This window comes from Pristiophorus japonicus, chromosome 5 (assembly GCF_044704955.1).
Source record: "Pristiophorus japonicus isolate sPriJap1 chromosome 5, sPriJap1.hap1, whole genome shotgun sequence".
In the NCBI taxonomy this organism is placed as follows: Eukaryota; Metazoa; Chordata; class Chondrichthyes; family Pristiophoridae; genus Pristiophorus; species Pristiophorus japonicus.
Window position 1 is genome coordinate 180,015,085 of NC_091981.1, and position 16,057 is coordinate 180,031,141.

A 16,057-nucleotide genomic window follows, 5' to 3' on the forward strand; every position below is an offset into this window, starting at 1 on the left:
ACGTAGTCAAGCAGGTGCCAGTGCTTGGAGCGAGGGTGTTGCCACGATGCCTTGTACTTGTCCCTCTGGCGGAACAAGGTGTTGGTGATGACAAGGTCGTGTTCTAGACATTTTGTCAGGAGCAAGGTACTGCTGGAGTAGGTTTTCCCTACCCCCTCTCTGCCAATCACGCCTCCCCAGAGGTCTGTGTCCTTACCGACTCTGGCGTTGAAATCACCGAGGAGGATCAGTTTGTCGTCCGCAGGGACTCGGGACAAGGATTGTTCGAGGCTGGAGTAGAATTCCTCTTTGGCCTCATCTGTTGTGTCGAGTGTTGGGGCATACGCGCTGATAACTGTGGCACACTGGTTCTGGGACAGGGTGAGCTGGGGAGTCATGAGACCATTTTCCATACCTCGAGAGCCTACTGTCAGCAGGGACAAACATCGACGACGAGGTCCAACACCACCTCCAGTGTGCCAGTGCAGCCTTCGGTCGCCTGAGTGAAAGAGTGTTTGAAGACCAGGACCTCAAATCTGGCACTATGCTTATAGTCTACAAAGCAGTAGTGATACCCACCCTCCTATATGGCTCAGAGACGTGGACCATATACTGTAAATACCACAAAGTGCTGGAGAAGTACCACCAGCGCTGCCTCCACAAGATCCTGCAAATTCACTGGGAGGATAGACGCACCAACAACAGTGTTCTCGCTCAGGCCAACATTGAAGCACTAACCACACTCAACCAGCAGGCAGGCCACATTGTTCTCATGCTCGACAGGAGACTCCCAAAGCAAGTGCTCTACTCGGAACTCCTAGGACAAGCGAGCCCCAGGTGCGCAGAGTAAACTTTTCAAGGACACCCTCAAAGCCTCCTTGATTAAGTGCAACATCCCCACCGGCACCTGGGAATCCCTGACCCAAGACAGCCCTAAGTGGAGGAAGAGCATCCGGGAGGGTACCAAGCACCTCGAGACTCATCGCCGAGAGCATGCAGAAACCAAGCGCAGACAGCGAAAGGAGCGTGCGGCAAACCAGACTCCCCACCCACCCTTTACTTCAATGACTGTACAGTCTCGGTCACAGGTGGGACAGACAGTCACCTGAGAACTCACTTTTAGAGTGGAAGCAAATTTTCCTCGATCGAGGGACTGCCTATGATGATGATGATGATGATATTGGTCCTGCATTGAACAAAAATTATTTTTTGAACACCTCCCCCCACTCTTCATCTGTAGTTTTAACCAGTTTGTTGTGGTCAGCATCCTACTAAAGTTAGCCGTATCAAAATCTAGAATCTTAGGGCTCAATTTTCCCCGGTCATTTGCGCCGTTTTTTTTTCTAAGTTTCCCCCTGCGATCTGCGCCGGCGTAACTGACTTATTTTTCTAGGCCAGTTTTTTTTTTAATGTCATACTTTACCTCATGTCTGTAACGTTTAAAAATTTTTTTCACAGTTTGGCTAACATTTTTTCCTTCTAGGTCGGTGTATCTGGCCACTCCCAAAAAACCTTTTGGGCACTTAAAAAACCAGCGCACATTGAGAAATTGGTGCTGAAAGACGCCATTGTTTATAAATCGAAGATTTTGGAGGGAGTCAAGAAGACTATCAAAATCAACAATAAAGTTCAACTTTTTTTTAATCTGTCAACGTAGTAAATGTAAATGTGTTGCATTTCAGAAGTTCTCTTTTTTTTTTTACTCACTCACACATCACCATCGAATGTCTTGAAGCAGGGCTGGAGGGTTGTAGCTTTGGCCGGCAGAATCGGCCCCATGCCCGGACACGGGCTCGACTAGAAAACAAGCCATGGGGGGCCAGAGAGTGAGAGAGAGAGAGAGAGAGAGAGAGAGACACACACACACACAGAGAGGTGCCAGTCAGAAGCCTTCTGAAGACTGAGTGGGGGAGGGGGTGGGAGGTGAAGAGAGAAGGGGAGAAGTCACAAGACTGCAATTAGTTATGGCGGGGGGGGGGGGGGGCAGGAGAAAGAGAGAGAGAGAGAGAGGTCACAAGACCTTGGGTGTGGTCCATCCATACAGACCTTGGGGAGAGAGAGAACTGCGAACCTGTCCTGCCTGGCTGCTTTCCTGCCGTTTTGAGCTTCTTTCAAAAGGTTAAATTTAGGTATGGGGGCAATACTGACAATGCCATATCTTGTGCGAGCCTTCTGCATCATGGTGTATTGATTCGGCGTCATCGCATCACGAACATTACAGTCCATAGGGTGCTGGGCAGGAGGCCTTACCCACCTCGGGTATATCGAGACAGGCATTCGCACCTGCACCTGAGTGATGCAGACTGTGTCAGAAGGCTGCGTTTCCGTAAAGAAGTTGTAACTGAGATTGGAGAGTTGGTCAAAGCAGACCTAGAAGCATCAGGAGGACTGCTTTGTCAGTTGAAGTGAAGGTTACAGCTGCACTTTCATTCTATGCTCCAGCTCATTTCAAGCTACAACTGGGGATGTGTGCATCATCTCTCAACATGCAACACATGTCTGCATTTGCCAGGTGACAGCTGCACTGTATGCACGGAGGAATGACTTCATAAAGTTCCTCATGACCACCCAGGCAATGCGTGACAGGGCTGTGGGCTTCTCCAGGATTGCTGGCTTCCTAAAGGTACAGGGCTGCATTGATTGAACCCACATCGCCTTGCGAGCACCTTTGAGGATTCCGAGATATACAGGAATAGAAAAGGCTTCCACTCCATTAATGTACAGCTCGTGTGCGACGACATGCATCATATCATGTCAGTCGATGCAAGATACCCTGGGAGCACCCATGATACGTCATCCTACGCGACAGCGTTATATCTGCTATGTTTCAGCAACAGCAGCCAGAAGTACAGAGCTGGCTACTGGGAGACAAAAGGTACGGCCTCGCCATCTGGCTCACGACACCCCTACGTGTAACCCAGACGGAAGCTGACCATTAATACAACATGTCGACGCGCAGCATCATAGAGAGGACCATTGGCATGTTGAAACAGTGTTTCCGATGCCTGGACCATTCTGCAGGCTACTTCCTGTACTCCCCTGAGATTGTCGGTCAGTTCACTGTTGTGTGCTGCATAGTTTAGCCATCATGAGGCAGCAGCACCTGGTAGTGGAAGACCCACCTGCGGTGAGAGTGGCTGATGATAATGATGTGGAAGATGCAGATGACGAGCAGGAGGAGGACGTCGAGGATGAGGAAGCCGTGCAAGTGCCTGAGGCCGGAGCACGATGGCGGAGGAGAGCGGGCGTCAGAGGCTGGTGTGGGGATTGGAGTGGGAGTGACAGTTGATTCTGTCAGTGAGCGTTCCCTAACTCCAACATGCCATCCCTCATGCGCTCTGACAGTGTCTCAATGACCTGCAACATTCCCTCCCTCATGTTCAGCAAAACTGTCTGAACTACCTGCAACACTCCCTCCCTCATGGTCAGTAATGTGGTTTGCACTACCTCGGACATTCCCTCCCTCATGGTCCCAGATATCGTTTCCATTTCTCGTGTCATTGCTGTTACTTCTCCCACTACCTCATCACTCACCCCACTGACAGTGTCCAGGAGTGATCGGGTAAGGTCTGTTAGATGCTGCACCTTCCTACGGGTTTGCCTCGCTGCACCCCACCACTGGGACCCACAGCCTGGGACGGTGGGGCCCTGGATGTACATCGCTGCACCCCACCATTGGGACCCGCAACCTCGGAACGTGGGGCCCTGGGTGTGCCTCACCGCACCCCACCACTGGGACCTGCAACCGCGGAAGGTGTGAAACTATGGAATGTCCCACCAGCACTCAAACCACTAGTCACAGAAGGGGCCGTCACCTCCATGAGCAGCACCTCCTCCAAAGTCAGTACAATAGTGGGAGCTTCATCCAGCTCCAGTTCCATCCCCTCCCCCTCACCCCCATGTTCTTGGTCTGGAGGTTTGGTTTGGACGATGTTCTCCTTTTCAGGCTCGTCCAAGTCTAAATCTCCTTCTGCATCGTCAGGGTTGGCCTCAAGTTCTGGTTAGCAGCAGAGGAGGGGGCAAGGTGGTTGGCATGAGTAGGCTCACACATCGCAGGCCAGGCAGCAGGCTGATTTGAAGGACCATGATGAATTTGCAGGACTTACGCTCTCCCTCGAGTGTGGGCCCAACTTGTGCGGTGGTGATTGCTTTTCTCCAGGCAGGACCCATCAAAGCAGGGACCCTCTCTTCCAAGGGCGTCAGTGGGTGCAGATTTGCCAGGCCTCCTCCTGTTCGAGTTCTTTCCCTTTTATTATGTGCCACCTTCCTCTGCAAAGATGAAAATCTAACTTTTTAAAGAGGGTGTCTTTCTGCTGGGTGGGACATACAGATGGTCACATTTACAATTCCATTGAATAAATTAAAATATTACTTACACTAAACTACTTGACCAAGGTCCTGCCACTTTTTACATTGGCCTCCAGATCTCGTGGTGGTCACCATTGCACAATAATATTCTGCAACTTGGTTCCAGCGTTTCTTCATTTCTTTGGGTGGAACTTTTATGTGACCTCTGCTGGTGTCCAGCTCCTGCCATCTGTTCTCAATCACAGTAACTAGTGCCTCCACTTCTTCCTGTAAGAAATTCTTAGTCCTTGCACCACGTTGCATCTTGTATTGCTGCATCTGCAATTTTTCCAATGCTGTCACACAGCACTCCTTCTCCCACACACAACTGGCTCTTTAAAAATGGCTGATTGCCAACTCGGAGCTGTACTGCGCATGTGAGTTCATTGCAACGTTAAAAACATAACTTTTTTTTCCTGCGCCCCCGTCACCCCCGAGGTGACTGGACACATTGCGTGGCGCCAAATTCGAATTGGACTGTACAGGTTAGATGCGGGAAGAATGTTCCCGATGATGAGGAAGTCCAGAACCAGAGGACACAGTCTTAGGATAAGGGTAGGCCATTTAGGACTGAGATGAGGAGAAACTTCTTCACTCAGAGTTGCTAACCTGTAGAATTCCCTACCGCAAAGAGTTGTTGATGCCAGTTCATTGGATATATTCAAGAGGAGTTAGATATGGCCCTTGCGGCTAAAGGGATATGGAGAAAAAGCATGAAAGGGGTGCTGAGGGAATGACTAGCCATGATCTTATTGAATGGTGGTGCAGACTCGGAGGGCCGAATGGCCTACTCCTGCACCTATTTTCTATGTTTCTACATCGGGGAAACTTTGGCAAATTATTTCCGCCGCATTTCTAGCCTAGATAAACGGGCGTAACTCTGGCAATATACCAGAAAACGGGCTTGGGGAAAATTGAGCCCTTCGTAAAGGTGTTAAGTTTCTCCTTTTCAATCAGAATATGATTGCTGTTAGACAAATGGACCTTTACTGTTAGTATTATTAACTAAATCTGGCTCATGACTAAATCTAGTTGTATTTTCAACAATTTTTTTTATTGAACTTTCCGTCAGCTCAACCGCTCACGTGCAAAAACTTGTAACAAATCCTTAGATCCTTTTCAAATATTCGCCGCTTATTTGTCATTGAATTCCATTCGTTTGAATTATATAAATATTCACACAAAAAGTATATTTAGTCTTGTGCCGTGATTTGTTTTCATTCAACCAATAAAAGGTTGGAGATTTTGGAGCGGTTGCAAGTTTTGCCCGAGTCCAGCGATACTTTATAAATAGTGACCTATCGGGCCCCCCTCCCCCTCCAAACTCGCCTCATTCGCTGCGAGCTCGGTTGATCGGCTGCCAAATTTCAGCAGTGTCAGAGAACATAACCCGTGTTAAACACGAATATCCTTTCGCCCACAGCAGTGATAACACAGCAGCTAACGAGATGTCAACGCCACGATCAGAAACGAAAGAGTTAAAATATTTTAGAGGGGGGAAAAAAATGAAGTTTCCAGAGAAGATTGTCTTTGTTTACATTTCTCAAAACCAATCAATCGGGCTCTTTAACCCCACCAACATTCAATTAAATGAAAGCAGGCTTCCATTCGGGATTAAAGCTCCATATACAAATACTACATCTGAAAAGTGACTGCAAATCAATTTCCTACGTTATATGGACAACTCTCTAACGATTAATTTTCGTTGCCTCCGTTGTTCAAGTTATCGATTAAAAAAAATTACTCCAAAAGGAACTAATAGCAAATATTGGTAAAAACAAAAGCTGGGGAAAATGGCAGACAATAGCTGCACAGTAGGCGCCGTTGTAAAACAACATGTCGTTGGTGCGCAGCCTGTATTGTAATAGTTTCACAGTTCAGCAACTGACTGATCAAATGTGAAACTCAATGAATTGGTCCCTAGCAGCTCCGGGATTTACACAAAAACTAAAAGCCAGCCAGTTTCGATCGTGTTACCCATATCGGCCAAACCCTTTTTGCGTCCATCACACCCAACTTCCGTGTGCGGATCTACTGTGCTTATTAGTACAGTTAAGAGTCCACCAGTTCACAGCACAAACTTTCGTTCCATTCATGTAAATTTAGAGCCGTCACTCGAACTTTAACTTGAAACCTGTCTCTGTTTGAAGTCTGTCCCTTCACTGTTAATTTCCAGTCTGGCATTTCCTTTCTGCATTTCCTATCCAGGATATAGTTATGTTTTGTGGTTGTAACTGCGGTAAAACCGGTAATTCATATTATTTACAGTAAATCGGCTAATTACATAATTAACCAAATTACATCTGCATCCTATTGATATTCATCCCTCTTCCCCATAAGTTGCACTCCTTGGCGCGCACATCCCCTCTCTCGCAAATCCCTTTCCTCCCTCCCTCGCGGTTTCTTTTCTCTCACTGTCCAACTCTACTGTATCTGCTGTACGTGCAAATTAATTTACGTTCTTTCCTCCAAGCTATTGACATGCTGCGACGGTTCCTTTTCTAATGTATTTATTTTTATTAGCACGATTAAAAACGCAGCCACAAGTCCTAAGGAAACATGAACGCAATTAAATCTAACAAGATCAAACCGCACAAACCGCATTCGACGCAAAACCTAGTTCGAGGAGGAAGGTAGAAGACAGCGAGCACGACTGCTCCCCTTTCCACCTAGCAGTTCTCCGAGAAATGGCCAGCTCCTAATAGTTTTCTCCCTCATGCGGTTACGCTTCAACAGGGAGACAGGCGTTCATCGAATAGATACACAAACGCACAAGTAAATATAAATCATCCAGATTAAATTGAGTTATGCACAAAGGAATCCAACTTTAAACTACGTTGGTAGATGGAGAGGCGGGGCCAAGCCCCCAACTAAACTATCTACAAGTAGAGATAGATGGTGTCCTGTTAAGTTATGAACAACGCTCACTCTAATCTGTGCACAGGTCTCTCCTCAAGCTGGGCACAAATCTCAACCTGGGCACAGGTGTTACCTCAAGCTGGGCACAGGTGAGTACAGGTCTCTCCTCAACCTGGGCACAGGTCTCAACCTGGGCACAGGTCTTTCCTCAACCTGGGCACAAGTGGGTACGGGTCTTTCCTCAACCTGGGCAGGGGTCTTTCCTCAACCTGGGCATGGGTGGGTACGGGTCTTTCCTCAACATGGGCACGGGCCTTTCCTCAACCTGGGCACGGGTGAGTACAGGTCTTTATCAACCTGGGCATGGGTGGGTACGGGTCTTTCCTCAACCTGGGCACAGGTTGGTACGGGTCTTTCCTCAACCTGGGCACAGGTGGGTACGGGTCTTTCCTCAACCTGGGCACAGGCGGGTACGGGTCTTTCCTCAACCTGGGCACAGGCGGGTACAGGTCTTTCCTCAACCTGGGCACAGGTGGGTACGGGTCTTTCCTCAACCTGGGCACGGGTGGGTACAGGTCTTTCCTCAACCTGGGCACAGGTGGGTATGGGTCTTTCCTCAACCTGGGCACAGGTGTGTACGGGTCTTTCCTCAACCTGGGCACAGGTGGGTACGGGTCTTTCCTCAACCTGGGCACAGGTGGGTACGGGTCTTTCCTCAACCTGGGCACAGGTGGGTACGGGTCTTTCCTCAACCTGGGCACGGGCAGGTACAGGTCTTTCCTCAACCTGGGCACAGGTGGGTACGGGTCTTTCCTCAACCTGGGCACGGGTGGGTATAGGTCTTTCCTCAACCTGGGCACGGGTGGGTACAGGTCTTTCCTCAACCTGGGCACAGGTGGGTACGGGTCTTTCCTCAACCTGGGCACAGGTGGGTACGGGTCTTTCCTCAACCTGGGCACGGGCAGGTACAGGTCTTTCCTCAACCTGGGCACAGGTGGGTACGGGTCTTTCCTCAACCTGGGCACGGGTGGGTATAGGTCTTTCCTCAACCTGGGCACGGGTGGGTACGGGTCTTTCCTCAACCTGGGCACGGGTGGGTACGGGTCTTTCCTCAACCTATGCACGGGTGGGTACAGGTGGACAGCCTGGCGCTCTGGAAACTCACCGGCAGTTCCACGCTGACGTCCGTCCCATCCAGAAGCTGCACTCTGCAGATCAGAACCGACTTACTGTTGCCTGCCGCGGGGATGTGCACCACGGTCCCAGTCGGCACAGGTGTGGCTGACCGAACTCCAGCAGTGGCGACGCCAACTGTTGCTCCATCCCGAACTCCGCTGTTGTTGTTGCCTCCTCCTCCTCTTCCGCCATCCCGCTCGTCCATGTAGCGGCGAACCGAGCGGCGCCCGAACGTCCTCCGCAGAAACCTCATCATCTTCGCCGGGTTGTTGTTCCTCGGTCCGTCCGCCGGCTGATCGGCCGCTACTCGCGACTGCTGAGCTGCTGGATGTTGCTCAGTGAGAGCGCGGGTCGCAGAGTGCCCCCCACCCCGAGTGTCGGCCAGCGGCCGCGGTCTGAGCATTTACCGAAAGCCCAAGCAGCGAGCACACCCAGGTGAGAGGCAAGAAACAGCGCGGCACCGAGCATGCGCGCACCCAGACACTCGCACTGGGCATGCGCGCACCGACAATGCCACCCACACAACCCCGCACTGGGCATGCGCATTTCTAGACTGCCGCGGTTCTAAACACCCAACTGCGCATGTGCACCTATGGCACAACTACCTCGCGCTCACCTTCCTGGCTGAGCATGTCCAGTGCTAGGAAGTGACGTTACCTAGCGAGCACCTGGACAGGTAGTTCAAAGGTGAGACGGATGTGGCTGCTTTGCCGGTGCTGGAATTGTGAGTGGCTGATTTACAAGTCACAAGATTGTGAAACATAAAATTGTTGCTCCCCCTTAAACTTCTCCTGTCCCATCGCGACCGTTCAGAAATGTCCTCAGAGAGTCATTTTGTAAATGCTAGTTGTTGAGAGAGGTTTTTTTTGTGTGTCTATTGAGCAGAAATGAATAATTGATAAAAGTTATAATTTTTGAACACATTGCGTATTATTGTGCTCCTTTATTATTCCACCGAAGTTGCTTGGTATCATAGTGTCATGTATGCAGCCCAGGTATAAAAGGCCAGCCAGCTTGCAATGTAATCACTTTGGGCCCTAATAAAGTAGAGTCAAGTTTGTACATGTTCAGAGTTTACAGTATTCAGTCTATTGAGTTATTGCATGCACAACATTTGGTGACTAGGTAACAAGAACCTTCGCATGCAAAAATGAGCACAATTGGAATTCTGGAGCGATTCGTGGAGGGCGAAGATTGGGCAGACTTTGTAGCCCCCTTGAACCAGTACTTCGTGGCCAACAAAATGGAGAAAGAGGCAGACACAGTTCGGCACCGGGCGGTCCTCACAGTTTGTGGTCCGAAAATCTATGGACTCATAAAGAATCTCCTCTCTCCCTTAAGTCCAATGGACAAGGACTATGAAACATTGTGTGCTCTGGTACATGACCATCTCAAACCAGATGAAGACATCACCATCTCAAGATATTGATTCTATACGCACGTTCATTCTGAGGGCCAGGATGTTTTGGAATTTGTTGCCGACCAAAGACATCTAGCTGGACCGTGTAAGTTCGAAACTGCGTTGGCAGACATGGTGCGGGACTTCTTTGTAATCGGCATCAACCACAGGTGATGGAAACGCTGGACTTGAGTATGGGCAATCGTGATGGCCTATCATGCATGACAACGGACAAAAGCTTAAAGCAGATATCGTTGAAAAATCGGAACTCGGCAAGTATTATAAACAAGATAGTATCGTCGTTTGGCAGAGCTGCATACCGCAGGGCCTACCCGACTGCGTACGCGAAACCTGTGGCTGCTCAAAATCCGCAAACGGGAATGAATCCGTTATCACTGTTGGCGTTGGAGGAAATCATCGGCATCATCAGTGTCGGTTTAAACAGTATATTTGTAAAGGCTGTTCGAGAGTGGGGCATCTCCAGCGCATGTGTCCGCAACTGAGCAAGCGTGCTGCGACACACCACGTGGAGGATGATGACCAGTCGAGCGCGGATCTGGATATGCAATTCGAGATACCAGAGTAGGAAGTGTATGGACTGTATTCGTTCCTAACAAAGAGCCAACCGATAATTATTAATGTAAAACTTAATGGTGTGCCGGTATCGATAGAATTGGACACGGGTGCGAGTAAATCAATAATGAGCCAGAGGACATTCGACAGGCTATGGGATACTAAGGCTGTGAGGCCTAAGCTGAGTCCAGTCAATGCCAAGTTGCGTATGTACACTAAAGAACTCATAACGGTGATTGGCAGTGCAGTAATCAAGGTGTCGTATGATGGTGTTGTTCACGATTTACTGTTCTGGATTGTTCCAGGCAATGGTCCAATGCTGTTCATAGAAACATAGAAACATAGAAAATAGGTGCAGGAGTAGGCCATTCGGCCCTTCTAGCCTGCACCGCCATTCAATGAGTTCATGGCTGAACATTCAACTTAAGTACCCCATTCCTGCTTTCTCGCCATACCCCTTGATTCCCCTAGTAGTAAGGACCTCATCTAACTCCTTTTTGAATATATTTAGTGAATTGGCCTCAACAACTTTCTGTGGTAGAGAATTCCACAGGTTCACCACTCTCTGGGTGAAGAAGTTCCTCCGCATCTCGGTCCTAAATGGCTTACCCCTTATCCTTAGACTGTGACCTCTGGTTCTGGACTTACCCAACATTGGGAACATTCTTCCTGCATCTAACCTGTCTAACCCCGTCAGAATTTTAAATGTTTCTATGAGGTCCCCTCTCATTCTTCTGAACTCCAGTGAATACAAGCCCAGTTGATCCAGTCTTTCTTGATAGGTCAGTCCTGCCATCCCGGGAATCAGTCTGGTGAACCTTCGCTGCACTCCCTCAATAGCAAGAATGTCCTTCCTCAGGTTAGGAGACCAAAACTGTACACAATACTCCAGGTGTGGCCTCACCAATGCCCTGTACAACTGTAGCAACACCTCCCTGCCCCTGTACTCAAATCCCCTTGCTATGAAGGCCAACATGCCATTTGCTTTCTTAACCGCCTGCTGCACCTGCATGCCAACCTTCAATGACTGATGTACCATGACACCCAGGTCTCTTTGCACCTCCCCTTTTCCTAATCTGTCACCATTCAGATAATAGTCTGTCTCTCTGTTTTTACCACCAAAGTGGATAACCTCACATTTATCCACATTATACTTCATCTGTCATGCATTTGCCCACTCACCTAACCTATCCAAGTCGCTCTGCAGCCTCACAGCATCCTCCTCGCAGCTCACACTGCCACCCAACTTAGTGTCATCCGCAAATTTGGAGATACTACATTTAATCCCCTCATCTAAATCATTAATGTACAGTGTAAACAGCTGGGGCCCCAGCACAGAACCTTGCGGTACCCCACTAGTCACTGCCTGCCATTCTGAAAAGTACCCATTTAATCCTACTCTTTGCTTCCTGTCTGACAACCAGTTCTCAATCCATGTCAGTACACTACCCCCAATCCCATGTGCTCTAACTTTGCACATCAATCTCTTGTGTGGGACCTTGTCGAACGCCTTCTGAAAGTCCAAATATACCACATCAACTGGTTCTTCCTTGTCCACTCTACTGGAAACATCCTCAAAAAATTCCAGAAGATTTGTCAAGCATGATTTCCCTTTCACAAATCCATGCTGACTTGGACCTATCATGTCACCTCTTTCCAAATGCACTGCTATGACATCCTTAATAATTGATTCCATCATTTTACCCACTACCGATGTCAGGCTGACTGGTCTATAATTCCCTGTTTTCTCTCTCCCTCCTTTTTTAAAAAGTGGGGTTACATTGGCTACCCTCCACTCTATAGGAACTGATCCAGAGTCAATGGAATGTTGGAAAATGACTGTCAACGCATCCACTATTTCCAAGGCCACCTCCTTAAGTACTCTGGGATGCAGTCCATCAGGCCCTGGGGATTTATCGGCCTTCAATCCCATCAATTTCCCCAACACAATTTCCCGGCTAATAAGGATTTCCCTCAGTTCCTCCTCCTTACTAGACCCCCCGACCCCTTTTATAACCGGAAGGTTGTTCGTGTCCTCCTTCGTGAATACCGAACCAAAGTACTTGTTCAATTGGACCGCCATTTCTTTGTTCCCCGTTATGACTTCCCCTGATTCTGACTGCAGGGGACCTACGTTTGTCTTTACTAACCTTTTTCTCTTTACATATCTATAGAAACTTTTGCAATCCGTCTTAATGTTCCCTGCAAGCTTCTTCTCATACTCCATTTTCCCTGCCCTAATCAAACCCTTTGTCCTCCTCTGCTGAGTTCTAAATTTCACCCAGTCCCCAGGTTCGCTGCTATTTCTGGCCAATTTGTATGCCACTTCCTTGGCTTTAATACTACCCCTGATTTCCCTTGATAGCCACGGTTGAGCCACCTTCCCTTTTTTATTTTTATGCCAGACAGGAATGTACAATTGTTGTAGTTCATCCATGCGGTCTCTAAATGTCTGCCATTGCCCATCCACAGTCAACCCCTTAAGTATCATTCACCAATCCATCCCAGCTAATTCACGCCTCATACCTTCAAAGTTAGCCTTCTTTAAGTTCTGGACCATGGTCTCTGAATTAACTGTTTCATTCTCCATCCCAATGCAGAATTCCACCATATTATGGTCACTCTTCCCCAAGGGGCCTCGCACAACGAGATTGCTAATTAATCCTCTCTCATTACATAACACCCGGTCTAAGATGGCCTCCCCCCTAGTTGGTTCCTCGACATATTGGTCTAAAAAACCATCCCTTATGCACTCCAGAAAATCCTCCTCCACCGTATTGCTTCCAGTTTGGTTAGCCCAATCTATGTGCATATTAAAGTCACCCATTATAACTGCTGCACCTTTATTGCACGCACCCCTAATTTCATGTTTGATGCCCTCCCCAACATCACTACTACTCTTTGGAGGTCTGTACACAACTCCCACTAACGTTTTTTGCCCTTTGGTGTTCTGCAGCTCTACCCATATAGATTCCACATCATCCAAGCTAATGTCCTTCCTAACTATTGCCTTAATCTCCTCCTTAACCAGCAATGCTACCCCACCTCCTTTTCCTTTTATTCTATCCTTCCTGAATGTTGAATACCCCTGGATGTTGAGTTCCCAGCCCTGATCATCCTGGAGCCACGTCTCCGTAATCCCAATCACATCATATTTGTTAACATCTATTTGCACAGTTAATTCATCCACCTTATTGCGGATATTCCTTGCATTAAGACACAAAGCCTTCAGGCTTGTTTTTTTAACACCCTCTGTCCTTTTAGAATTTTGCTGTACAATGGCCCTTTTTGTTCTTTGCCTTGGGTTTCTCTGCCCTCCACTTTTCCTCATCTCCTTTCTGTCTTTTGCTTTTGCCTCCTTTTTGTTTCCCTCTATCTCCCTGCATTGGTTCCCATCCCCCTGCCATATTAGTTTAACTCCTCCCCAACAGCACTAGCAAACACTCCCCCGAGGACATTGGTTCCGATTCTGCCCAGGTGCAGACCGTCCGGATTGTACTGGTCCCACCTCCCCCAGAACCGGTTCCAATGCCCCAGGAATTTGAATCCCTCCCTGCTGCACCATTGCTCAAGCCACGTATTCATCTGAGCTATCCTGCGATTCCTACTCTGACTAGCACGTGGCACTGGTAGCAATCCCGAGATTACTACTTTTGAGGTCCTACTTTTTAATTTAGCTCCTAGCTCCTTAAATTCATTTCGTAGGACCTCATCCCTTTTTTTACCTATGTCGTTGGTACCAACATGCACCACGACAACTGGCTGTTCTCCTTCCCTTTTTAGAATGTCCTGCACCCGCTCCGAGACATCCTTGACCCTTGCACCAGGGAGGCAACATACCATCCTGGAGTCTCGGTTGCGGCCGCAGAAACGCCTATCTATTCCCCTTACAATTGAATCCCCTATCACTATCGCTTGCCCACTCTTTTTCCTGCCCTCCTGTGCAACAGAGCCAGCCACGGCAGGAACTGGTTAGAAAAAATCAAATGGAATTGGAATGATATCAAAGCGTTTTCGTTGGAGGAGGATACTCCATGTGTTCAAGTGCTGAGCAAGTTCCCTTTGCTGTTTGAACCAGGCATCGACAATTTCACGGGAGTCAAGGTGCAGATCCACGTGGCTTCGGATGCAAGATCCGTCCATCATAAAGCTCAGTTCCGTACATGATGAGGGAGAAGGTCGAAATCGAACTGGACAGACTCCAGTGTGAAGGGCTCATATCACCGGTCGAATTTAACGAATGGGCTAGCCCCATTGTTCCCATGTTGGAAGGTGATGACACTGTCAGCATTTGTGGAGCGTATAAGGTTACAATCAACCTAGTTTCGAAACAGGATTAATACCCATTACCGAAGGCTGATGACTTGTTTGCAATGCTAGCCGGGGTTAAGTCGTTCACAAAACTGGATCTGACGTCGGCCTACATGACACAGGAGCTGGTTGACACTTCGAAGAAACTTACGTGCATCAACACTCCGAGGAATGTTTATTTATCACAGCTGCCCTTTTGGAATTTGCTCGGCTGCAGCCATATTTCAGAGGAACATGGAGAGTCTACTGAAGTCCGTCCCCAGAACTGTCATGTTCCAAGATGACGTACTGGTCACAGGTCGTGACTCCGCCAAACAACCTGGAAGAGGTTCTACATTGTCTGGACAAAGTGGGACTCAGACTGAAACACTCGAAGTGCGTCTTCATGGCACCGGAAGTCAAATTCCTGGGGAGGAAAATTGCTGCTGACCGGATCAGGCCGACGGTCTCGAAAACCAAGGCCATCAAAAATACACCCAAGCCTCACAATGTGACGGAGCTGCATTCGTTCCTTGGTCTACTTAACTACTTTGGTAATTTCGTACCGAAATTGAGCACCTTATTAGAGCCACTGCACATGCTGCTAAGAGAAGGCGACAACTGGGTTTGGGGTGCGTCTCAAGATAGAGCTTCTGAGAAAGCTACTAATCTGCTTTGCTCTAACAAGCTGCTGGTACATTATGATCCCTGTAAGCGTCTAGTCATGCTTTGTCATACGGAGTTGGTTGCGTGCTCCAACAAGCTAATGAGTCGGACAAATGACAACCTTTTGCATATGCTTCAAAAGGTTTGTCAAAGGCGGAAAGAGCCTACAGCATGGTAGAGAAAGAAGCACTAGCCTGTGTGTATGGGGTTAAAAAGATGCATCAGTACCTGTTTGGTCTTCAGTTTGAACTGGAAACAGATCACAAGCCACTCATTGTATTGTTTTCGGAAAACAAAGGTGTTATGTATATAAACCTGTAACTATCATGTCAAACCACCAGAGGGCTTATCCCCTGGAGTCCCAAGCGATCCCACAATCCCTTGGGAGCACCTGTATACAAGGAGGCCTCACAGGCTGGAGAGGGACTCTGAGATCTGTAATAAAGGACTACGGTTATATTTACTTTGAGCTTGCAGTATCTAGTCTGATTCTTTATTCAAGACATAACAACTGGCAACGAGATACAGGTCATGAACCCCAATGCAACAATGCAGAGAACCTTGGGCATCCTGGAGAAATTTTCGGAGGGAGATGATTGGGAAACCTTCGTGGAGTGACTTGACCAATACTTCATGGCCAACGAGCTGGAAGGAGAAGCGAATGCTGCCAAACGAAGGGCAATCCTCCTGTAAGAGAAATTTGGCATTAGGGGTACCAGCGGGACAAGGGTTAAAGTGCTGGTTCCTGCAATGGCCCATAAGGAGGTA

General features: G+C 48.3%; 1 protein-coding gene across 1 annotated transcript in view; it reads right to left on the minus strand.

Moving 5' to 3' along the window:
• The window catches only part of LOC139264533 (band 4.1-like protein 4B), a 457,521-nt gene extending 448,712 nt beyond the window's left edge, over positions 1-8,809 (minus strand). Inside the window, exon 1 of the mRNA XM_070881140.1 lies at positions 8,351-8,809. Within this exon, the coding sequence (XP_070737241.1) occupies positions 8,351-8,764 (414 nt within the window). The 5' untranslated portion in view covers positions 8,765-8,809. The remainder of the gene's footprint in view (positions 1-8,350) is intronic.
• Between the last annotated feature and the right edge of the window lie 7,248 nt (positions 8,810-16,057).